Source organism: Myotis yumanensis, unplaced genomic scaffold (genome assembly GCF_028538775.1).
Source record: "Myotis yumanensis isolate MYYU_CA2020_CCGP unplaced genomic scaffold, mMyoYum1.0.hap1 SCAF_9, whole genome shotgun sequence".
NCBI classification, from domain to species: Eukaryota; Metazoa; Chordata; class Mammalia; order Chiroptera; family Vespertilionidae; genus Myotis; species Myotis yumanensis.
Genome location: NW_027223760.1, coordinates 65893110 through 65918877, shown reverse-complemented (window position 1 = coordinate 65918877; position 25768 = coordinate 65893110). Strand labels below are relative to the sequence as shown.

The 25768-nt window shown below is 50.1% G+C and overlaps 1 protein-coding gene across 1 annotated transcript; it reads right to left on the bottom strand.

Moving 5' to 3' along the window:
• Positions 1-980: 980 nt before the first annotated feature.
• MTURN (maturin, neural progenitor differentiation regulator homolog) lies at positions 981-23683 on the bottom strand. The gene is made up of 3 exons (XM_070424511.1): positions 23344-23683; positions 12546-12668; positions 981-6277 (listed from the first exon to the last, which is right to left on the bottom strand). The coding sequence occupies exons 1-3, from the start codon at positions 23503-23505 to the stop codon at positions 6167-6169; spliced, it is 396 nt and encodes a 131-aa protein (XP_070280612.1). The 5' UTR covers positions 23506-23683; the 3' UTR covers positions 981-6166.
• Between the last annotated feature and the right edge of the window lie 2085 nt (positions 23684-25768).

Sequence of the window (25768 nt, the reverse complement as noted above, 5' to 3'; positions counted from 1 at the left end):
TTGGCCTGAGGACCAAAGGGTCCCGGGTTTGATTTCAGTCAAGGTCTTGTACTCCGGTTGCAGGCTCCTCCCCAGCCCGGGCCCTGGTCCGGGCACATGCAGGAGGCAACCAATCGATGTGTTTCTCACACATCGATATTTCTCTGTCTTTCCCTCTCTCTTCCACTCTCTCTAAAAATCAATGGAAAAAATATCCTGGGTGAAGATTAAAAAAAAGAAGCCAATCTGAGTTTTAAAAAGCATACCTGTGAGTGATCAAGTAACAATAATAAGGGAATTTCCCCATAAGAAAGGCTTTGTCTGGGGAAGACCATACCACACCCCGCTGAGTCAGAATGGGACTGAGGTTTGGGCCGCTTGCACAATCGCCGACAACAAGCACGTTGACAACAAAGAACCACACGTTATCTGAAACACACACACAATATGCTGGCCTATTAAGGCGGTCTCACAATCTATAGAGACCTATTCATTTGAAGAAAGAAAGTTATTCTTCATCAAATAATGGGACTTCCCACCAACTGGCAGACTTATTCTTTAAATGCTATTGTTTACCGGATAGCAGTCACTGGGAGGAAAGTAGTGGGAAAAGGTGTCAATGTCATCATAGGACGACCACAGATTTCTAATTGATGCCACAAAGGATTCCTAAGTAGGAGAGGAAAAAAAAGGTCCCCACATATAAACCTAAAGGACTAGTGTGAAGGAAGAGTGGAAAATTACTGAGTACCAGCAATGGCATCAGAATAGGTACATTCACTTCTCAAAACACATCCATTATTAACATTTGAATCCTATCAGTGGTTCCTATTCCCCTCCTTCTCTCCCCCATCACCACCCACCCCTCCCCCGCCACCAGCCCAACAACAGCAACCACAAATCTGGCCGACGGTCCTTATTCTTGCTCCCCGATTTTATCACAGGACGTGTCTCCCAGGACCAGCCAGGGTGCAGGGAATAAGAAAGAGGCAACCACCACGGTGTTTGGAAGGCTCTTTAATAGCAAGCGTATGGTAATTACATCGTTGGATGAGGTCCCCTCTCCCAGGAGAAAGGCCCAGGTGTGGACAGGGTCCCATTTCGGATTCACGCGGCTGGAAGTGTCTAACGAAGGGCAACAACGGTTGGCAACCCATTTCACAGTTTTGTCATTTACAAGAGATTTCTTTGAAAGGAAATGAAAGGCAAAGAAAGCATATACACCCTGTTGTTTTGTTTTCTGCCTAAGAAAAAACCCCAAACGGTTCCTTGCTTATGCTTCTCATTTGATGGCTAAACTGCTTTTGTACACAGACGCAGACTGTTCACAGAGAGTCTCACATTCGTTCTCGAATTGACCATTTACGTTCTCCCCCAAGGAGCTGCTCCGTGCAGAGTCCTGCTCCCTGCTTCGTCCGCACGGCCGCCAGAAGGTGCTTCCAGTGAAAAATAAATCTTCAGAAACAGAAACGAGAGAAAAGAAAAAACCAGGGAAAGGCAGTTCTACCAAGAACAGACTGTCAGCTTTCTCTGCGGCACCGAGCCTCTCGAACACACAGTTCTCAGCAAATGAAATGTTTATTTTCCTGTGGCCTGGTGCCGCGTTTAACTGCTTATGCCTCCCCAGCCTCACAATGCTTTCAATGGGCTTTCTAACTCGAACTGTTCACAGCTCCTCTATTTTTGCAATCCAAATTTTAAAAAAATCAAAGACAACATATTATTTGACAATTTGCCCAGTGAACGTGAGCTGGAGCTATTTTGCCGTGGGCACCACGTTGCCATGGACACCAGAGGCTACCGGCATCCTGGCAAGTGTGAGAATGGTTCTGCATCAATCTGAAAGACTTCAGCCTTTCCTGTGGTACCTGGTCTCACAAAGCCAAGATAGCGGGTTGAGTCTTTATGGAAGAGGATTCGTATTTCATTCAGAAAAGCTGTAGGCTTCTCTGGTAACCTGAAGATGAAGCCGCTGGCACTGGCATCTTGAGTTAACACTCACTCTAGGGGAGAGGGATATGCACCCCACCTGAGCTTTAATTGTGCTCTTTCTACAACCCTGGAGCTGGGTGCAGTGGGTGGGCCTCGCCCTCAGCCCGTGGGAGGGGCATTTCTGACCCTAGGTCTCCTCAGCAGCTGAGAGCAAGACCAAGTTGGGTTCCCGTTCAGCCTGGCATGTGATTGGCGCCTCTCTGAGGCCTGTTAGCACTTCGGACAGATGGGCTCCTCTGGCTGACAGCTGGCTTACCCAGGACAAGGACTCCACCAAATTTACAGGACCCTTGCCGTCTCCCTGGCTGGGAGGCCTTTTCAAACACGAACCTTGCCTCTGAACACTTGGGCAGGCAGCCCTTTTGAGCAAATCAGGCTCCTCGTGGGACAGCATGCAAAGAGTGTTCCTGGACCTCACATGATAACTGCCTCCTGGCTTTCTACTTTCTTTTTTAAAGACTCAGATCCGAATTCTGCCTTATTCATCTCCTCCCACCCCAGACTTAAGTCCTGCCTGTTCCCGCGTGCTTCCCAAGTCATGGGAACTCCCAAGTCACGGGAAGCTGTTGATGCCACAGTTTCCCAACGTGTCTGTCATCACATGCAAGGCAGAGTCCGGTGCTGTGGCACAGGTCCCCAGGTCCACACACGTGTGCCCCGAGGAGACAGAGACGACCTTTGGAGACGTGACTGTGCCCGAGAATGGCTTCCGCTCACGTGAAAAGTGGCAGTAATTAGAGAGGTCAGAGGTCTCCACTTAAGCACGCCAGGAACTCATGCTGGCACCAGGACACAAGGGGCATTCCTAAGGAAGAGGCCTGGTGTTCTAGTCACTGAAGAACAAGGACTACGTGCTGCTCTGAGCCTGGGGGCCTGGGGTGGACGCCTCAGTGTGACTGAATCCGAGTGTGACAGCCTCGGTGTGGGTCTCACCTCCTTCCCTGGCTCCATCATTCACTCTCCGATTCCCTGAAGTCTGCTCAGGGTGATTATCAGAGAAAAGTAACCAGTAGCCGTCAGAAACATGTCTCCGTGACTCATTCAACTCCAGGACCAGGGTGTGGTAAGGTTTCGCAGGCCCGCAGCGATCAACAAGCAATCATTCCCTGTTCACACAGCTGCATACTCACTCACACAAATACATACACACTCACACTCACTCTCCACTGGATGAGATGGCAAAAAAGTCAAAGTCACCCCTTCCAGCTATTCCTCATGCAATTTCCCCTCTCAGTTAAGTTAAAGTTACTCCACTTCCAAAGCCGCAATCTGTCAGGGCACAACTAAAACGACACCTCCCACAGGCAGAGCCTGCACAGCGGAGACAAGTCTGGTTTTTATAACTCCTGGGGCCTGGCTCTCGCTAAGGAGCAGTTCCATCAGCCCCGCAGGGTCAGGTCCCAGGGGGTGTGGACGCTCACAGACCAACAGAAACCCGTTCTAAGGTAGCCCGGGGACCAGGATCCTAAGGACAGTGAGATTCTGAATCTATTTCCTGCTCATTTCCCTCAATTGTTGCTCTTCAGACCCACACACATCTTAAGGCAGTTGTGGAAGAATAGTGGTTAAAGCAGGAAGGGCAAAATCCCTTATTTCAGGCCAGTTAAGTGACTTGCCCAAGGTCATGCGATTACTGGCAGAGTCGGCACTAGAACCCAGGTGCTTCTCCTAACTCCCGGCCAGTGCTCCTCCCACTGTGCCCTGGCGCCTCCTGGGAACGTGTGTCTGAGTGTGAAAGTCCAGCCATGGGGCCATGTCCATAACAGAGACCGCAGGCTGCTCGACCCGGTGTAACTGCGCTGTGCCAACCCTAACGCCACACACGACCCGGACGTGTGTGCATGTGGCAGTGAGCCCTGGCGGGGAGGGACACAGAGAAAAGGAAGTTTAGAGGAAACAATCGATTTGTTAATGCCTTTTGAGGTTTTGCCAGGAAAGTAAGGAACATACAGTGATGTTATCCCCAACCCCTGAGGCAAAACAAATACCAGCTTTCTCCCCAGTCCAATGAACGGCTGAGTCTACCTCAGCTCAGTGTTTATAAACGCAACAGTCACATGAGAATACCAAAATGCATTTAGTCAAAACCTAACCCCCTTTTAGGTAAAATAACGTTCTACAACCATGTCCATTCCATTTTCAAACATATGCACATTTAGGTTTTGAGCCTCTAGGACACACACATTCCAGTTTACCTTCGAGTGGAGCACACTAGTGGAGCGCCTTCATTTCAGCTGCAGAAGGCGAGCAAGCCTGAGCAAGAGCTACAGAAGGGGCGGCTTCCCACACACCTGTGCTCAGGCCTCGAGCCAATCAGATCCCAGCGAGCGAGCACAGCCCGGCGCGCGTTCACCGCATTGGATGAATCATCAAGGTTTGTTTTGTTAATAGGCTCCCTGGAAGGAAACTCATTTGACTTGAAATTAACCTTGACTGTGTTTTCCCAAGACAAGAAAAAATGTGGTTCTGACGCCCGGGTGGAAAGCACTATGTAATTTTACCCAGTGACTTAAAACTGCGGTGCACCATTTGACCACGAGCAGCCGGGCTCCTCCCAGCACCAATTAAACAGAAAATGCTGAGACCATCAGGTTTACACCGACGTGCCTGGAAGACAGACAAGACTCCCAGAAGCTCTGAAGCCTCTGCGGCTGCTGCTTTTTAAAATTTGTTTAAATCAAAACTTTCACAACCTAACAGGCACGCCTGTTAAAAACATCCCCACCCAGATGCTACGTTTAGCGAAATGCTGTAAAAGAGCATCGGCATCCATGTTGTTAGGACCAGAGATGCAGAAGGGCCCAAGAAAAGGAATATTTTGAGTAAGTCCATGTTAGCATGACGAAGGGTTTCTCCCAGAAGTATTTGTTGGCTAAAGGATGACAGTCTTTTCTCTGTGAGTTAGCTGAGTATTGTGATCATTCAAACTTCCCCTCTGAACCAAGCTAACCTGCCATCGAAAGATTCCCACTTTTGTGTCACTTTACATATTCACTGCAGCCCTGGCCAGTGTGGCTCAGTTGGTGGTTCGCTTCCCAGTCAGGGCACATGCCAGGGGCTGTGGACTAGATCCCCAGTAGCGGGTGTGCAGGAGGCAGCCCATCGATGTTTCTCTCTCACATCCATGCTTTTCTCAGTCTCCCTCCCCCTCTCTCTCAAATCAATAAAAAGTTTTTAAAAATGCACTGCAATTGAATTTTGAAGCACTTGATTACAATTTTTAAGTAAATACAGTGGGATCATTTTCTTGACTTTTTTTTTAAAAAAAGAATAAAAGATAGATTAAGAAAAAAGGATTCCATCATATTTTTAAAAAAATGTTATCCTGGTTTATTTTCCCATTAGATTTATCTATGGCTTCAAGGTTGACGTGGCCCTTGGGTTTAGATATTTTCATGATTTAACAAGTTGCCATCTCATTATAAAGAGAGAAGGTTAATGTTTCCTGTCATATGTGGAACGGTTTACAAACAGTCTAAAGAAGTTGGTAACTGGTGTCACCCCATTTATATTTTCCACTGTTAAGTCTTGGAATTAGCATGTTTTAAAATAACTGACCAGGCAGGTATGTTTATACAACCAGGAACCAGCTGCCACGTCCCCAGTTAACTCAGGGCTGGTCACACACTGGGAGGGTCTTCCCTCCCTCCCCTCTTTACCCAGAGCTGAGTGGCGATCCTTGTCTGCCCTGGTACTTGCACTTGTGCAGTGTAATGACTAGGTATTAAAACTCATGCTTTAAAAGCAAAAACGTTCACTTACGACACGTCACCAGGTACATACAAAGTGCAGAATGCAATTCTTCTCTGCCATGCTTTCCCTCCGTAAAGTCACCTGTGAGGACTCAAAACACATCCTTAATACATTCAGAGTTCCCTACACTCGAGTCAGTGAGTGTCAATTCTCCAACAGAAACTCAAGAGAGAACCGTCAGCCACAGAATGGACTCTAAATTAGAAACGGCCAAGGCTACCGAGACAACGCCATAGACACCCACTGACACGAGAGTCAAATGCAGGTCACTTCTGAGCGTAGCTCATCCCAGATATTTTGTGGTTGTTAAGAAGGTATTTCGTTTTAATTTGGAAGCTGGGAGTCAGGCGTCCTGCTGCTAAGAGCTAGTCCAGGAGCAGCACACGAGTCCGCCTCGGGTACCACGGGGCTCACTCCTTGGCAGCTGGGAGCCCTTCCAAGTTTACTGCTGACTGACCCCCATTTGGGGGTGGTCCGCCTCTGGCTCCTCTTCCTCCACGTCTGCACTGTACTCTTCAAATGCGTCGTCATCAGCATCCGGAAGCCCCAGTAACTGCAGGGAGAGAAGAGAAGCAGCTGTGAGCCCCAAAGGTCCCAGGTAAGAAGGCCACCAAAGGCATCTGCTCCAAACTCAGCAGCACTTACAGGACTCAGCACAGCAGCTACGGATTTCCCATGAGAGTCTACCCAACAATTATGTTTATAAACTTATCGAGGGAGATAACCATTCAATGGACTGGGGCCCAAAGGGCTCATTTTTATTGGGGAGCCTGGAGAGTCTCTATTTTTAAGCATTAAAACATGACCCCACCTCCCACCTATGCACAAAGATATGCTATCCACGCACACGCACACATATCTGGGATGTTAGCAGCAGTACAATGACCAGTGCGACTGTCCCATCAAGATGTCAAAAATCGATTCCCCTCATTTTCTCCCCTAAAAGCACAGCTGCTACTATTTCTAACACACATGAGGAAATGTGGAAAAACTCTGAAAAGGTTCAACAAAGTGGTTAAATAAATTACTGTGTGCCCAGAAGATAGAAATCTTATATAGCCACTTAAAATAGTATTTTTAATAATCTAATGATATAAAAATATGCTCACAATTGTGCAGAGAATGTGTGTTTACATTATGATACATATATCTTTAAGTTTATACACAAATGCATAGAAAAAAAGAGTTCAATGAAATACATCCAAAATTTAAGAGCATTATTTTTAGGCATTGTGATTCTGGGTAAATTTTTTCCTTTGTGATCTTTTCATAGTTTCCACATGCTCTCTAGTCATCATCAGGGAAAGTCACAATAATCCACAGCAAACATTTTCTTAAAGCACTGGCTGGGCTTCGGTTGGAAACTGAGTGCATGAGCTGGGCTGCATCGATATGGACAAGAAGCTCTGGTGTTGGCAGGAAGCCGTGACCTTGGGCACTCCTGAGCCTTGTGCGTGATCATGGGCATCCAGCCCCTGGCTCCTCAGTGAGATTACAGCATGCATGTGGCCTAAGGACTTCCTCACACGGTGACCTCATCCTTGGTCAATCAGTTTGAGGCAACTTCACCAAGTGGCCCTATGATCTAAGCTCTAACTGCATTAAGACACTAACATAAGATGGGCCACTCTGTTTGCTTGCACTGCCTCCCTTGTGCCCTGCCACGCCACCCCCACCCAACTCCCTTCCTTCTTCCTGCTCCTTCCCAACTCCCTAAGTGAGAAAAGGATAAAAGCAGAGTCCCAATCATGATAATGCCTTGACTGAAGTTCTCAAACCACAACTCTGGCTGGTCTCACAGAGCCCTATGCACACACTCAGGGCAAGATCGTCTGTTGGCACTCCTGGTCCACTGCGCATGTGGCCTGCCAGGGCGGCCGCGGCCGACTGCAAACACGTGCCTTCTCCTTAGCGCGCCGAGTACAGAGCTGTCTCAAAGGGCCACTGTCGACTGGGAGCGGTGGGGCAGGAGGAGCACATCCAGCTCATCCCAATAGTTTGTAACAATCTCTTGAGCGGTTGGGAGAAGGAAGACGCTCCTTGCCCTGACCACGGCCTCCCTTCCATATCTTAGTGGATGGAATGAAAGATCAAGTTTGCCTCTCAAGAGAGAGGAGAGATGGTTGGTACCATGAATGCAGGTGACTCATATTCCGGTGTTCAGGTTTTATTTGAAAATCGAAATAAGTCAGATAGAAAGAGTTAAGAACCATACGAACAAGAATGTGCCTGGGATTCCAAATGATATCACCCAGACACGTGACTGTCTAGCATTCCCACCCCTGTCTCCATTCCCATGTATGGCGGGTAAGTCTAAATTTAACTTCTGGATCCGAATTGTGAACAGTCAAGATCTATCAGAGACAGGAGTGCAAACAGACTGGAGAGAATCCTGGAGCCCTTCCTCTCAACGCACCCACACAGTCTTAGGAGGAAAACGAGACAGGCCAAGAAATCCTGTCGTGTACATTTAAATGACTGCTGGTAGTTATGATCACTAATTCCTTTTTAATCGACTGGAAAAACCTTGTATGTTCTCTCTGGACAAGTGTTGGCATTCCCAGGGTCTTGCTGTCCACCAAGCTTCCTCTGAGCAACCTATGATCACGCAGAATGGCGGTTCTCAACCTGTGGGTTGCGACCCTGTGGGGGTCCAACGACCCTTTCACAGGGATCGCCTAAGACCATCGGAAAACACATATATAATTACATATTGTTTTGTGATTAATCACTATGTTTTAATTATGTTCAATTTGTAACAATGAAAATACATCCTGCATATCAGATATTTACATTACGATTCATAACAGTAGCAAAATTACAGTTATGAAGTAGCAACGAAAATAATTTTATGGTTGGGGGTCACCACAACATGAGGAACTGTATTAAAGGGTCGAGGCATTAGGGAGGTTGAGGACCACTGACATAGAACTTCTGGGGCCCATCCACCTCAACAGGATTGTTCAAGATGGTAGAGATGCCAATCCTTGAATTGTAGTTCCATAGACCCAAGAGAGCATGGATTAACTGAAGGATTGAATAGGGGCTTTTTGGAAAGTGGTGTAAACGAGTTGAAGCCACATTCAGTATGGAGATGCTAAAGCATTTGGGGCATTTGCCGCCATTTATCTTACTGATCGTAATGCTGCTGGTACCAAGAGACCCAAGGCCCAGGCAGTCTGTCTTCTTGATATGAGGAAAAGAAGAGGCAGGTGGCGAGATGACTAATGGGCAAGAGTAGTTGCCACTCTCTTACTTTAGGGGCCACTGTATTTTCTGAAACACACGCACAAGGGTTTGTTTATAATGTGATCAAAAAACAAAAGCCATAATCAACTTAAATTGGCACACGGCTTGGTTCGATTCCCAGCCCGGGTGCCAGCCCTCCTCCCACGCTGAGCAGGTCCGGATCCTGCCCTTTCTCCAGGCCCCATCTCCTCATGAAGCCCCCGTCGGTTCTGCGTTACTCAGCAAGCCCACTCACCCCTGGCACTCCTAGCCCTTCTAGCACAGTGTAGACCAAGCATGTCAAACTCATGGTCCGCGGGCCACATGCCTCGTTTATTTGGCCTGTGTTAGCCTTTGAGCTTGACATGCTTGGAGTAGACGAAAATTAGCTTTTTAAAAAAACACAACGTAATTTCTGATTATAAATGTTTTCTGTGACATAAATAAATGCTCTGTCTTGTAACGTGGAGTTTCTCGGTAGTTTCTGTGTCTGTCTCTCCTTCCACAGCCAGCTCCTTGGGGGCAAGAGCAGGCACTGTGCCCTGACCTCACTCTCTAAAGCAGGGCTTGGGCAAATGCAGGTGACCGACACATATGGTTGAAAACGTGATGAAGAAGTAGAGGAAAAAGAGTAAAATGGCAAAAAAGGATAACTTTTATTTTTCCTTTTCACATCCAACAGCGGATATTGGGGTGGTGGTCGTTTTCAGTGGGGGGAGGGCAAACAAGAGAAAGGGGGAGAAGCGCAGCCTACAGAGCTGGTGTGTGGAAACAGGCAGAGTGCTGCCGTGGCCTGCTCAGCCTCCGGGCAGGACGGCTGGGGAAGGCCAGGTGATGACCCCGCCCTGGGCCGTGCACCCGGCTGCAGCAAACTTAATTGACTCTGCTTGACTGATGCCCCAACGGCAGCAGAGGGCTGTCAACAGATGGATCTTATCTTTCTAGAGAGACTGCACAGGGCAGGGGCCGGTGATGGGCTGGCCAAGGGAAACAGGACTCACAGCCAGGGAGGAGGCTGTTCTACGGTGAAAATGTTCTTCACGTGGCTTCCCCGACTGCAAATAAAAAGCACCACGTTTTCAGGGAAACGATGTGCTGACGCTCACCTGCTTGACCACCCTGCAGCATTGGGGCATGTGCTATTCCAGCAAATACTTTCCACTACAACAGCGACAAGACCCTCCCTGTGTCTTATTTCTAAATGCAACCTCCCTTAGGCAAAACAAACAGGTAGCTCTGGCTGCTATGGCTCAGTTAGTTGGGCATCGTCCTGTGCACCGAGAGGTTGCCAGTTCAATTCCTGGTCAGGGCACATGCCTGGGTTGTGGGCCTGGTCTCTGGTGGGGGGGGGGGGGGCAAGCAGGAGGCAGCTCATGGATGTTTCACTCTCACATTGATGTTTCTCTCTCTCTCCCTCTAATAAATAAATAAACAAATAAATAGAAATTTAAAAAATCTATTTGAACCAAGTGGGCTTAGAAATTTTTAAAAATAAAAAACAAATTGGTTAGATGAATGATACAAATCAACAAAGTGTGGACAAAAGTCACTAAAATTCCAATTCTTGTAGTAATAGTGGGTTAAATGATTGGGACCAGCTCTCCCGCAGGGAATCAAAGGCTGGATTAACTATGAAAAGTGCCTTCTTGGATACATTGAGGAATTCGGACCTAGAGGGGTAAACCTGCTTCTGTCCTGAGGTCCTTGCTGACCGAGAAGAAGCAGTTAGAAACCTGACTGAATGGCTGGCCTATGCTAAGAGCTGGGGGACCAGTCAAACCCAGGGTCTCCCAGAGGAGCAAACTGTGATGAACCATCCCCACGGTAAGCTGGGACCCCATAGGCCTATACCTTTGCTTCAGTCTGAATGTCTTGTGTCTGAAGTTCATGTTGAAATTCTAACCCTTGAGGTGTTGGTATGAGGATGTGGGCCCCTTTGGGAGGTGGGAGGTGATTGGGTCGGGAAGGTAGATTCCTCATAAATGGAACCAATACCTTATAAAACAGGCCCTGGAGACAGCTCTCTCCTTCCAGCAGGTGAGTGACAGTGAAGAGATGGCTGTAACCGGGATGCGGGCTCTCAGCAGACACCAAGTCTCCTGGCCACCTGATGGTGCCTTCCCGGCCTCCAGAATGAGAGAAGTCCATTTCTCTTGTTTCTAAGCCACCCAGACTGTGGTAGTTGTTTAGCAGCCTGATGGGGGTGGGGGTGGGGCCTAAGACAGCTCTCAGGACAAGGATCAACTAGGAGGAGGCAGCCCTGCAGCCTGGCTTGACATCACCTGCAGAGTCTGAGAACCACAGGCCTGCCATTGTTCAAAGGCATTCTCAGGCCAATAGGCCTAAGCCCTGGCAGAAGCAAACAGCACCCCCCTCACCCCCTTTAGGAAGGTACCTTCATCGTGGGCCTCAATTTATTCCTATATATAAATTTACAAATATATAAATCCAATGCCCAAAGAAACACAATAGCAGGAGTGAGAACAGTCAAAACAAATGGCGACAAACAGACTTACAAACCTTGAAATACTGGACTATCAAACACAGTCTCTCATGCAACCATGCCTACTATGTGCAGAGAAATTGAAGACAAGCTTGACAATTTCAGCAGAGAAGTGCACACTGTTTTAAAAGATTTGAAAAAGAAATGAATAGAAATCCTAGAGCAAATATCCTGACCACATGGAGTCCAGAGGGCAAGGAACTGAACTCGGCAGAAGTGTGGGGCCACTGGCTCTATCTTCCAATAATGATACAGGGAAACAGGTCACTTTCACAATAGGGTGAGTATTCATTTTACACGCTTTTCAGCAAGAATGAAGGTACTGCTGATTAGACACAAACATAAATTCCTAAATCCTAACGGGTGGTGGTGGTTGGGTTGGACAAGCTCTCTATGGTGAGTTTATAAAGAGAAAAGAATAGGACCCTTGCCCTGGCTGGTTTGGCTCCGTGGATAGAGCGTTGGCCTCAGGACTGAAAGGTCCCCGAGTCAATTCCAGTCAAAGACACATGCCCAGTGTGGGGTGTGCAGGAAGCAGCCATCAATGATTCTCTCATCATTGACATTTCTACTTCTCTCTCCGTCTCCCTTCCTCTCTGAAATCAATCAAAATATATTTAAAATAAATAAATTAAAAAAGAAAAAGAATAGGACCCACACCCAATTTCATGCCCACGGGTGTGGAGGTACCTCCTTTGTGTAGCCTTCTGGCCGCCCCCTGGATATAGGCCTCACCATTACAAGGACCTGCAGCGCACTTCCCAGCAAGCTGGCTGTAAGACGCCGGGGTGAGGACAGGGATACTCGGTTGTCTCACGAAGGCTGTTTGCTTCCCACCCTATCAGCGATTCTTAACTCCAGTGATGCTAGAAATAACCCTCGTCCCTACACCGAACAGCTGTGTCACATCCCGTTCCCCCTCCCTCCCGCCCTCAGCCACCCTCCAGAGCTGCTATCTTTAAGCCACCAAGCAGACAAGAGACAAACAATTAGTCATCCCAGATTTTGCCCAATTTCCCCACCATCCACATTTTTTCAAAGGACAATCCGGGTAGAAAACAAGGGCTTTAGAAGCCGGGCGGGCACCTACGGGTCTGAAAGACTTGAAGACTTTTTCCAAGACTTCCTGGAGCGTCTTCTTGCCGCAGGAGGAGATGTAGTCCTGTGCGAGCTGCAGGAAAGGCAGGCAGTCCTCACTCTCACTCCACACGTGCTGGTGCCCAGGGGCAAGGGAGAGGAGAAAACAAAGACACAGTCATTACACGCAGTGCGAATCCAGAACGCCAGAGAGAGCTTTTCCATTACAGGAACTGGAAGAAGGCCTCCATTCCAGAGTAAGATGCATATGGTCACTGACTTGCTTGCTCTGAAAGGGATCGGAAAATGCAGACTCTATTGCCCGGCCAGTGTGGCTTGGTGGTTGAGCATCGACCTATGAACCAGGAGGTCACAGTTCAATTCCCCTCAGGGCGCATGCTTGGGTTGCGGGCTCGATCCCCAGTGTGGGGCATGCAGGAGGAGCTGATCAATGATTCTCTCTCATCATTGATGTCTCTCTCTCTGTCTCTCTCTCTGTCTCTCTCTCTCTCTCTCCTTCTCCCTTCTTCTCTAAAATCAATAAAAACATATTTTAAAAAAAGAAAAGGCAGGCCCTGTGCTCCTGGCCCATAATCTCACCCGCTCAATTTGCAACAGATCTGCTCATGCGTTGTAAAAAGGGCATTGGGGTCGACAGCCCCCACCCACGATGGCCACTGCCCCCCCTTCCCGTGCAAGCCGAGGGCGGCTTTCAACCAGGAGGGAGCGGAAACCAAGAGCCTGCATGATCCTTGACTTTGCCTTTGGCTGTGGCTGAAGGATTAATTAAACATAGTTTGTAACCACTAACTTGGAACAAGACATTCTTTACCCAGATTAGCCTGTGAGCGGGGGGTGATGGTAAATTTATTTCAAAATGAAATGAATTTAGGAGAACACACAGAAAAGTCATCACTCAGTCACTCGGGGGGGACTGGGGTGGCGGACACTTCTGGAAGTTCACCTTCCCTTAAAATGCTTTAAGAAGGCTCACACCCAAGCCTCACTTCACAAAGTGAACCTACACCCAGGGGAGACTGGCTCTAGGTTTTACATTTTTCTTAAGGCTAGACAAGTTTTTCTTTTTCTTTCTTCTTCTCTTTTTTAAATCCCCATGAGGATATCCATTTTAGCACATCTTTAGGACTAGACAAGTCTCTCCCATAAAAGTTCCAGGATTTGGAATAAGCCCAAGAAACAGGCGTGAGAGATCTAGATGAGGAAGCGCCAGGCCATGGACTACCAGGATAACGTCAGGATGTGTATCAGTTATCAAAAATCACAGTTTAGAAGGGACCAACTAATGACAGCTCAACACTGGTTTTTAAAAAGTATAGAAGGCCCAGCCGGCATGGCTCAGTGGTTGAGTGTTGACCAATGAACCAGGAGGTCACCGTTTGATTCCCGGTCAGGGCACATGCCTGGGTCGTGGGCTCGATCCCCAGTAGGGGCTGTGTAGGAGGCAGCCAATCAATGTTTTTCTCTCACCACTGATGTTTCTCTCTCTCTTTCTCTCCCTTCCTCTCCGAAATCCATAAAAATATATTTTAAAAAGTGCAGAGGTACGGGAAGAGGGAGACATTGGCAGCTGGGAATAAGAAGCAACAACTGCCCTAACCGGTTTGGTTCAGTGGATAGAGCGTCGGCCTGCAGACTCAAGGGTCCCAGGTTCGATTTCAGTCAAGTGCATGTACCTTGGTTGCGGGCACATCCCCAGTAGGAGTGTGCAGGAGGCAGCTGATCGATGTTTCTCTCTCATCGATGTTTCTAACTCTCTATCCCTCTCCCTTCCTCTCTGTAAAAAATCAATTATATATATATATAAAAGAAGCAACAACTAAGCAGCAGGAGATGAGATTTATTTGGAGAAAGGGTCCATATCAAGCACATACTTACTCCCTCCCCTTAATACAAATGATTAGGGCAGTGGTTCTCAACCTTCCTAATGCCGCGACCCTTTAATACAGTTCCTCATGTTGTGGTGACCCCCAACCATAAAATTATTTTCGTTGCTACTTCATAACTGTAATTTTGCTACTGTTATGAATCGTCATGTAAATATCTGATATGCAGGATGTATTTTCATTGTTACAAATTGAACATAATTAAAGCATAGTGATTAATCACAAAACAATATATAATTATATATTCAATATGTGTTTTCCGATGGTCTTAGGCGACCCCTGTGAAAGGGTCATTCGACCCCCAAAGAGGTTGTGACCCACAGGTTGAGAACCGCTGGACTAGGGCATCACCTCAGAAAGTTCATGCCCATCACTCAATACACACACTTCCCCTGTCTTCCTCCTCATGGCAGCATTTCCAAGAACTAGATCTACACACTTCCAATACTGCTCAGACCTAAGGGAGACTAACGAGGCGCGATGTGCCATCTTCACAGCCAATTATGTGTGTTTCATAGAAGCCAAGGCCCATTTCCCACACACGCTGCTCGTGTCCAGCAGACTCCCAGGGTAGCTTTTGACTCGACCTAATAACGCTGTAACTTCTACATCCTCTAACTCAGAGAACAGTTCAAACATGATTCCCCATTAGAGATCCCTTAAAGTTGTGGGGCCACTGAAATGCCATCTATGCAACAGCCTCTCCCAGTGTACGAAAGTGGGGCAGAACAAAGTGCTCTCATGTCCATCATCGAACTTGATTCTTAATCGGCGGGGATTCAGCAAGAACAAGAAAGTCCACTTTAAGGCACGTCTGCTCAGCACCCACGCTCACGCTTAAATGTTAACAAGTGTATTTCAAATTCTTATCCAAGTTAAAGATGGGACTACCATCTAGTACCACACAGGAAGGAGACTTTTAGCCTGACCTCCCTGGACCTGAAGATGAGAGAAAAAGCAGCAAGTCTAGTAGGTGCCTGACACCGTGCCTGGCTGGCAGGCAGCAGCTGTTCAGCACCGAAGTACCCTTCGCCTCTGGAGTGTGCAGGAGGATGGGGGTGGGGGTTGGCCTTTCCACCTGCCACATGGCTAAGGTCACACGCTGAGCAAATCGGACACCCACTGGGACTTCCCCGAGGACACTATGCAAGGCAACTGGGGTGGTAGCTGGTTCAGAAGTAGGTGGACCCATGGATGTGTGCACCTGTTTCTTCAATTACAAAGTAAACGCAGGAAAGTGCGTCACTCACAGCATCAGCATCAGCATCAGCATCGCACCCACCTCTGCGTGGAAACCGGCCTGTTCCTCTGCGAGGTGTCATTAGGGCATCTCTACCAGGAGATGGTTCATGCCACAGCTTTCATTGCTCCGCTTCCAGAATTGTTGGCTTGTGAATATATTTTGGAGAAGAATTAACACCTAATAAAGGGTTTCCCATCCAGTCTGCCCTAACTTCTCTCATTTGGCTAACTCATCCTGGATTCCCTGTCGTGTTCGTTTAAAAAACCAAACAAAACAGTTTTTACTAAATCCCTGCCCATATGATAAGGTGAGAGAGCACAGAGTTTGGAAAAAGACAGACTCAGGTGTACATGGCCCCTCAAAAGACACCACGAATGGTTTCAAATCCACTGTATCTCACAACAGAAGTGTTCGTTTTATCTTTTTGAAATTGTTTCCTTCCCAAACTAACCAAGGCCATCAGCAAAGATCCATAGAGTACAAAATGTGATGACCTAAAAAACAAGTCTGCGGTTGGGAAAGTGAGGACAAAGGGGAACAACGGAAGGAAAAGAAGGTAGAACCCAGTGAGATGAGGACACACAGTGCAAGGTGGACGGGCCTGGCCACGTGCTGAACAGGACACAGACTTGCCTCCAGAGCCCCGTGGGAAGCAGGAGATCAGTGCCCGAGGCAGTGCCCCGGATCAAACAGCCTTCAGAACCAATGGGCAAGGGGCTGGGGGCAGGATGGTTACCTCTTAGGAAAAAGAGAGGGACCCATGCCAACACCAGGGCAGGGCAAGAAGGACGTCAGGTGGGTGGGCTGATGCCCCTGGAATCAGGATGTGGGTCAAGTTGTGTCCAGAGACAAATGGGTGACTGAAGGCCGGAGTCCTGAGCCTAGGGCTTGGGCGGCCTCCATGACTGAAACTCGGGGAGTGTTTGAAGCACCTGCAACCAAACACCCACTTTGGCCGTGAAAACAGGGATCAGAGAACGCGTGGCTTTGAACAGTGTGCAGTGGTCCCCGGGCAAATGTAAAAGCAGGCACAGATGTCTCGGCTTTGCGATGGGGTTGTGTCGCCACAGGAGGAATGCCAAGCAAGGGCTCCGTGAAGGGGAGGGCCGCAGGGGTCTCCAGCTTTAGGGTGCCAGTCACCTGGAGGTTTATTAAAACACAATGACATCACCGGGTCCCACCGGGCCTGTCTGATGGGAGCAGGGCTGAGAATTTGCCTGCCCAACTGGCCCCCAAGTGATGCTCAGGCGGCGGGATCTGGGGCCACACCCTGAGCGCCAGAAGCAGAGCAGAAGAGAAATTAACTGCCAAGGTGGGGGGGGCATTACTGACTACAAGCAAGTCCAAACCGCAGGTCGGCTGAAGTTCCAGAGCAGCCTCTGTTTCCCGACAGATTCCGGTCCGTTAGGAGCTGCCAGTCCCCAGTGGGAGCCTGGGCTTTGGGACAGGCCATCTAGGCCCTTCCTTCTGTTGTTAGGTTGGGCCGGAGTTTGTCATCCAAGCTTGCCCCGCTTCAGACAATAGACTGTGTCCTCTGCAACTAGGAAAAAGAGCTCCTTTCTGCTTTCTGCAGTGTAGACGGCAATGTCCAGCGTCTCCAAAAATGATAAGAGAAGATCAAGGTCATTGAACCCTACAATGATCTTCTCCAGCACCCAGGGCCTTGCCACAGGCCTCACGCTCACTGTGGTCCTGACTTGAGAACTTTCTGGCATCAGCAGTACCAGGGGATCCATTTTGAGTTTTGGCAGCTTAATCCCTAGTGGACTGCGGTCCACAGAAGAGATGGCATAAGATAAAAGCCAGGAGCCATCTCAGGCATGTCTCTCCTTAACTATGTGACCAAGTAACAACCTTTTGATTCTGGAGAAAATAGAACTTGTTGAAAGAGATGGCATTGTGTTTACCTGGTGGGAGACTGGAGAGACAGCCTTTCTTGGCTAATTTAACCTCTACCCTCCGACACGCAGACTTCTGCACAGGGTGGGAAGAGCATGGCTGGCTGTCCCCATGACCTGCTCCTTATGCCATCCACTGATCTGTTTTATCAGGGAGGTTACTGAGGCTCAGAGAGGTTACGCAACTTGTCTGTGATCACACAGGGAGCAAGGAGCAAAGCCAGGGGTGCATGCCTTCAACCTCAATTCCTTCATTTGCAGGACATAGAAAACAAGAATACTCACAGGAAGGTTACCAAGGTCCTAGGAGATACCCAGCAGACTGACTCTCGTTAGCAAGGGTCCAATCAGTGTCTATTCACATGGACCTGAACTCACAGTACATAACGTGACCCTCCCCAGGATTAGAAACTCCATGTGTATAAGAAGGAAGGACATGTCTTTGTTCCTGAAACAGTCTCTCTACACATATGCCCGGCCACTGTGGAAAGCTCTGCAGTCTACCACTATTCCCCACTTAATCCTCACCATAATAATGCAATACAGCCGAAGCTGGTTTGGCTCAGTGGATAGAGCGTCGGCCTGCGGACTGAAGGGTCCCGGGTTCGATTCCGGTCAAGGGCATGTGCCTGGGTTGCGGGCACATCCCCAGTGGGAGATGTGCAGGAGGCAGCTGATCGATGTTTCTCTCTCATCGATGTTTCTAACTCTCTATCTCTCTCCCTTCCTCTCTGTAAAAAATCAATAAAACATATTTAAAAAAAAAATAATGCAATACAGATGCGATTGCCACCCCTCCTCCCCCCCACAGATGAGGAAACCGAGGGTAGAGGTTAAATGAGACAAGGGCTTTCTCTCCACTATCCCACCATGTAAACACACTGCCTTCTCCTTTTAACAAGTCCGATCTTCTCCAGAATCAAAAGGTTGCTACTCGGTCACATAGTTAAGGAGGGACATGCCTAGAAGGGAAACGGAGAAAACAATACAGGCACAGCCAGACACACGTAAGGTTACCTTAGTTTTCTATAAATAAAATCTGTTAATACTATGACAACTGAGGTCTTTGTTTTTGTATCGAGGAGGGATTCAACTACACATTTCAGATCCAAACATGTGTTGATGGGTTGGCAGAAAAAGTAGGACAAGGGGGGAGTCGTTCCTTGGCCCCGTCATGAGCGCCCAGGCCCAGGGAGGGGCAGGGCGGTGCTCCTTGTTCAGAGTCCCTTCCTCCTGGCGAGGGCAGGAGACAGCGGAGGGGCTGCCGTGCCCACCTACTCAAGGGCCCCTCTGTCAGGCTGGTACATTAGTGGCTGCTAACTCCCTGCTCCTCAAACCTGGCAGAGCCCTCAGGACTCTGAGTTGGCAGAAGAGCAGCACCTGCCACCTGTCTGTGACCCCCGGCCCCTTCCCATCTGTAGCCAGGCCGAGCCAGCCCTGTCCTTGAACCTCCAGCTTCCTTCTATCCCAGCACCTGACATCACGGGCCCTCCACAGGGAGAGGCCGGAACAAGGGCAGCAGTTCGGAAAGGGACAGCGTGAACTGGGTGGCCTGTGAAGCGAGAAGGGGACAGAGTGCACAAGGGACCCGGGAGCTGCCAACACGGAGGGGAAATAAAAGGAAGTCCTTGTTCCCAGGCCTCCGGAGCGCCTGGCCTTGATCCTGCCTGTGGGACACTCTGCAGGGTGGAAAGGACAGGCCTCTGGGCTTGGGCTCAAGTCCTGGCTCTGTCATGTCTTAGTGGCACAGTCCCCATGAGCCCCTTGCACTCACTGAGCCCGTTTCCTCGCCTGTGACATGGGGATGGGAATACCTACCTCACAGAATTTTTAAGAGGCTCAAGAAGCCGCCCTTGAACCCAGTCTGAACTGGGTCCCCAGCTGTCACTCCTGGGCTACTGTTTTCAGAGTAGGGCTATGGTTCAAGTGCTCTACCCCTTAACAGCTGTTGTGGGGAGTTAGTTAACTCCGCTGCACTTCATTTTCCTTATCTGTAAAGTGGAGATAATTCTAGAGTACCTTACAGATTACTAAGAGTCAATGAGTTCATATATGCGAAGGATAGAGCACTGGCCAATACACAGTAAACTGCACATGGGTGGAGCTGTTATTGTTTTCTGATGCTGTCATTCTTGAAATTTAACATCTGCACTAGACTGACGTGCATTCATTCTTATAAACACAGAGCACCTTTCACGTGTCTGACAGTGTTCCAAGCGCTGGGATGCAGTGATGACCAAGACAGACAAGGTCATAGCTCTCAGGAGGCTAAGTCCAGTGGGGGAGGAAGAAAAGAAACTATATACTTGAAAGAGACTGTCAAGTACTAACCAGTGCTATGGTAAGACTAAAAGAAGGTGAAGGATTCCCCCAGGCCTGATTGGCGTAAAGGAGCTAGCCATGTAAAGCGGGGGAAGAACGTTCTAGCAGAGGGAAGAGTGATACAAAGGCCTTCTGCGTTCGGCGTGTCGCAGACCAGGAAGGCCCTTGTGGCAGGAACACAGCAAGCAAGGCGGATGAATGGCCCCAAATGAGACCGGAAAGGAGGCAAGAGACAGATCATGCGTGGGCTTGAAGTCAGGCTAGGTGAGGTGGGAGGGCTGGTGGCATGACCTGGATTATATTTTAAATAGATCTGGACACCCTTGGGAGTCACCCCATTTTAGGCACTTTTCCAAACAGCCCACAAGTAAGTTACTAATGTTGTCGGCCCTGTGTTACAGCCGTGGGAATCATGGCGTAGAGATTAAATAACTTCCCCTAAGGCATGAAGTTAGATGTGGGGAGCTGAGGTGCAAACCCAAGGCGCCTGACCCCAGAGCCTGCCCGCTCCTAACCACTAACCAACACTGTCTTAGACGGTGGAGTGAGGCCGAGACCCTGTTTGTATTCCAGGTAGCCCAGGCCTGGTGCAGAATAAGCCCTCCATAACTGTTTGTTGAATGAACGATGTGAAGACACTCTGTACACTGAGAAATGCCATGTCAATATTCTTATTAAGAAATCCTTCAGGTTTTAGAAATTCCAACCATCTTAAGTTCCTTTTTTAATGCTGAACAGACTCTCCTGGGAAAGGGAACCCAGTGCAGTGAGGACATTTACTTGGTGCCTGAGGTCCTTTAACTAGAGGCACACAGCGGCTCCACAGACCTGGCCTGGGGCAGACCGGAGAGAGGTCTGCGCTAAGAGAGCGCCAGCGCCAGCGGTTGGTCATTGGTCTGGTCGCATCTGGTCCCTGAGGGCCTCTCTAAACGGAGAGAGGAAGTCCCTTTCCCATCTTCTTTCTTCCTCATCTATTTCATTGTCAGTGAATGAATACAGTCAAGCATTTTCCTCGTCCAGGTGGGAAAACATTTAAAATATGGGCGGTGTTGAAAAGGCCTGATATGCATAATGTTTCTGAATGGCTCCAGGTACTTATTCAAGACAAGAGAATGGCCCTGCACTTTCCAACCCGATTAATCTCCTTGGAGTAATTTATTTGGGCGCCTCCTTCAGTCCCAGAGGGAGGCCGCGTGGGATGCTCCCCATAAAATCCAGGACCTCCAGAGTCGCTTGCCCTAGGTCACAGTAAGGAGGGGGGAAGGCCACTGGGGGGGCTAGGGAAGCCCCAGGCTGGGAGGGACTCCTAACATGGCAGTCAGTTGGACCCTGGTGCCCTTGCCACTCGATCCCTGGGGCTTCCTCTCACAATGGAGCAAATCCCCCTTTAATGGCTCCCACTCCTCCCAGTAACAAATAACACTTATTCTAACCACAGCCCACAGTGAGTGTTCTTCCATAGATTTATAGCTTCCTTGCTCTTCACAAGTACCTGTGATGGGGGCACCCTGACTTACTTCATGTGACAAGTGAGAACATTGAGGCTCTTTAAAAAAGCAAGACAAGCCCTAGCTGGTTTGGCTCAGTGGATAGAGCGTCAGCCTGCGAACTGAGGGGGTCCTGGGTTCGATTTCGGTCAAGGGCACAGGCTCTGGTTGTGGGCTCCATCCTCGGTGGGGAGTGTGCTGGAGGCAGCCAATCAATGATTCTCTCTCATTGATGTTTCTATCTCTCTCTTTTTCTCTGAAATCAATAAAAATATATATTAAAAAAAAGAGAGAGAGACAAGCTTTAAACTCAGAGAACCTCAGATCCAACCTCCGATCCAAATCTGTGGGGCCCTGGCTGTGGGGGGCTGTTAGGTGCTTTATCTATCCAATCTTCTGGGCCCTGGCTTTATACCCATTTTCTGGATGTGAACACTTGGAGTGCGGGAAACGAGTTAAGTCGGCTCGCGTGAATTGCGCGTACTCCGCGGGAGCCCTCTTTAACTCGGTTCATATAGATTTGCGGTGGAGTGCGGGAAACGTGTAAACTCGGGCCGATTGTAACTGCGTATTACCAAATATTTGTTTGTAATCCACCCTTTTGGTGGATGGAACAAAACCAAAAGACAGAGCCATCTTATATTTTGGCGGGAAATTCACCCGCACTCCAAGTGTGAAAATTGAGTTGGGTGACGGCAACGGACCGAGTCACAGAACTCAAATCTGGCTGTCACCCAAGGACATCCCTCTCCAGAGTGCCTAGGACTGGGGCCCAGATGGGGTGGGTGGAGGGGGTGGGCGGAGCCTGCTTTATGGCCAGGGCCACCTCTCCGGGACCGAGAAACGTGGTCTTGCTGTCTCTCTGTAACTCCTTTGAGAACTTTCCAGTCGGTGGTGGGCGCGCGCCGGCGTGGACCTGGGCACGGCTTTGTCTCGCCCACCTGAGGGGCAGGGCCGGGCGGTGTCTAGGCGCCGCCCTGCCTCCATCTGCTGCAGCGGCAGCAGCGCCAGCTCCAGGCTCAAGCCTGTGACCACACCGTAACCCGAGTCCACAGCCGCCTCCATCTTACATCTGGGGACCCTGACACCCCTGACACCCCAACCCCGGTCCTTACAAACACTTCATGGAGCGCCCAGGCTTCCCATCCCCACGCCCCTGTCCTCCTCATCCCCTTCCTAAACTGCCAGCGCCTAGATCCCAAGTGGGCACAGGACGCAAAGTCAGAGATCTGGACACAGCAGTTCCAGGTCCCGTCTCTCTGCGCCCGGGGCAGGAGCGGGGCTGGGGAATTCCCTCTCATCGGGGCAAACCACAGGCTTGGGGGAGGGGTGCGCGGCGGGCGCCGCAGCCGGACAGAACCCGCTCAGAAGCTCAGAGAGGAGCCATGGAAGCACGGGGGATAGGCGTGCCCGAGTGTGCGTGTATGTGTGCGTGTGCGTGTGTGTGTGTGTGTGTGTGTGTGCGCGCGCGCACGCGCGCGTGCGTTAAGATCCGGGGTGTAATTCCGCAAAGAAGGTCCAGGAGATGGGGCACCGCTAGTGTGGACATAGGCTTTGTGTCCAAACACGCGGCGCAGGGAATAACCCCGGGAGCGGGTGGGGTTCCCCAGGCGGGGGCAACTGGAAGCCTCGTGTCCGCGCATCGGGAGGGAACGGGATTCCTCACCCGGACGGGGCGAGTGGGTGTAGGAAGCTCCGGACTCTGGATCCTGCGGGAGGGTTCGCGCGGGGCGGGCCGGGCCGGGCCGGTGCGCGGTGCTTTGGGGTCGCGTCCCTGAAACAGCCCCCCGACGCCCAGCCCTCCGGATCCTAAGGGCGCCCCTGCCCGCCGCCCACCCGCCCCGCCCGGAGCCTGATCCCGGAGCAGCGGGGTGCGCGGCGGCGCCCGGTTACGCCCTCCCACCTCGCGCCCCGCAGCCTCCCTCGCGCGGATGCGGTCCCTCCCACAAGCACTCACAAAATTGTCCCCGCAGCCGTTGTCCGGACACAGCACGTAGAAGGAGACGCCGGGGTCGGCGTAGAAATCCATCCTGCGCTCGGTCTCCTCCGTGGCGATGAGCTCGAAGGGCGTGTTGGAGCACCATTTCTCCGCGACGTCCGCCAGCTGCTGGAAATCCATCCTGCCCGCCGCGCCCTCGCCTCCTCGCCGCCGCCTCCCGCTCCCTCCGCCCTCCTCTCCTCGGCGTCTTCCTCCCGGGCCAGCAGCGCGCGGCTCCGCGGGCTTCGGGGCTGGCGGCGGAGCCGGGCGGCGCGGAGTGCCCTGGTCCGGGCTCCTCCCGGCGGCTGTGTTTACATGCTGAGTGTAACGGGGTGGGCGGCGGCCCCGACCGCGCTGGCCGCGCCCGGCTCCGCCCCGGCCCGCCTCCCGCCCGCCCCCTTTCGGGCCGCCTCGGAGGCTGGCACAGACCGCACGGGCGCGCGCTGCGGCGGGGTGGGGTGGGGCGGAGCGGGGCGGGCCAGGAGCTCCGCGGGCTCCCCAATACCAGCCCCCCTTTTGAATAAAGGAACCTGGAGCATCCCGGGGCCTTGGCGAGGCCGGGGCCACCCCGGGCTGTGACGTGTGGGCCCCAGCCAATCACTGGAGTCTGAGGCCTGCGTCCCGGCTTGCGAGTGGGGTGATGTCTCAGCGCGGGCCCCACACCCGTGGCTTCCCCGGCTACAGTGCAGCAGAGCAAGCTGGCGGTCCCTGTTACCGCTTCTCTGGAGTGAAAAGGCCAGGAAAGCGCTTTCACGAATGCGATTTAAATGCAGGGACAGCCACAGAGTCGCAGATAACTTGTCCCTTGTGTGAGGCCAGCAGCGGAGGAGCTGAGAAAACCTAAGGGAACACTGGGCTTTTCTATTTCAGAATCAACGCGCTGCCCTCCAATGGAGGCAAAGAAATGCTTCCCCAAATACACTTACTAGACACTGATCTGAGCGTCCATTTGGAAAGGAAAAGGACTCCCCTCCCCCCGCCTCCCCCAAGCATAAAGCTGAGTATTTCTTAGAAATAAGCCTCATGAGACTGGCTTGACTAGTATTCAGCTTCACTTCGTAGTGCATAACCTAAAACGCTCAGCTGCTAGTTTGGAGAGCAGAAGTACATTTTAAAACAGTGCGTGGCCCAACAACCGCACCTGTTGAACGCTCGTTGGCTGCCCGGACTCGACAGGCATTGCTGGATTGCAGAAAATGCGCTGGAGAGAGCCCTCGCCCTCAGGAATTGAATGACTACCAGCAGTGGCACTTGAATAACATTCATTCTACAAACATTCCATCAGCTTTTATTTTTAAAGTTTGTCTTCTGAACCAGGCACCGTGCTAGCCCTAGGGATATAAATGTGAATATGTGGCTCCTCCCTCCAAGGGCTACCAGATTGGGCAAGGGAAGCTCATGACATATGAACCCATTTGAACACACCCTTTACTCAATAGTATAGATGTGATTATGGAAAGTTTTTTCTTGTACATTTCTGGAATAGGAATTCTTTTTTTAAAAAAATATGTTTTTACTGATTTTAGAGAGAGGGGAAGGGAGAGAGATAGAGATAGAAACTTCGATGAGTGAGAAACATCAGTTGGCTGCCTCCTGCATGCCTCCTACTGGAGATGGAGACCAAACCCATGCCCTGACCTGGGATCGAACCAATGACCTCTTGGTTCAGCGGTTGATGTTCAATCACTGAGCCACACTGGCCAGGCTGGAATAGGAATTCTTTTCTCCTTGACTTACCTTAATAAATCAAACCTGCCTTCCTACAGTGAACTGAGGTATGTACCCTTGACCGGAATCGAACCCGAGACCCTTAGTCATTGGGCTAACGCTCTATCCACTGAGCCAAACCAGCCAGGGTGGGGCCTGGATTTTTGCCATCAAGGAATTTACAGACTGTAAACCATGCAGGATTCTAAGGCCACCAAGATCCCTGCCCTCCTGGTGTACACACCCTCCCAATTATTCAATCAAACATTAATTTATAATGTCAACAATAAAAAATAAATTAAAAACACACTAATCTAGATACTGCTCTGAGGGATTTTCCCCATTTAATTAAGATCTCAAATCAACTGACCTTAAGATAGGGAGATTGTCCTTGGTGGGCCTGGCCTAATCAGGTGAGCCCTTAAAAGGAATCTTCCTGGAGAGAGGTTCAAAGTATGAAGTAAATTCATGATCAAAAAATAGAAACCCCACTAATGGCTTTGGAGATGGAAGGGACCACCTGGCAAGGACTAGAGAGCAGTCTAGGATCTGAGAGCAACAGCCAGCAAGGAAATGAGACTTCAGTCTTAACTACAAGGAAATGAATTTGTTCAAAGACCTGGATGAGCTTCCAAGTGGATTTTCCACGGAGCCTCCAGACCAGAGCTCAGTCTGAATGACACCATGATTTCAGCCT

Excerpts from the sequence above, each read along its gene's own strand:
- MTURN (XM_070424511.1), bottom strand. The coding sequence starts at position 23,505 with ATGGATTTCCAGCAGCTGGCGGACGTCGCGGAGAAATGGTGCTCCAAC. Across the intron at positions 12,669-23,343 it reads ACGGCTGCGGGGACAATTTT|CACGTGTGGAGTGAGAGTGA; the intron begins GTGAGTGCTTGT and ends CCTGGGCACCAG. Across the intron at positions 6,278-12,545 it reads TCTTCAAGTCTTTCAGACCC|TTACTGGGGCTTCCGGATGC; the intron begins GTAGGTGCCCGC and ends CTCTCCCTGCAG.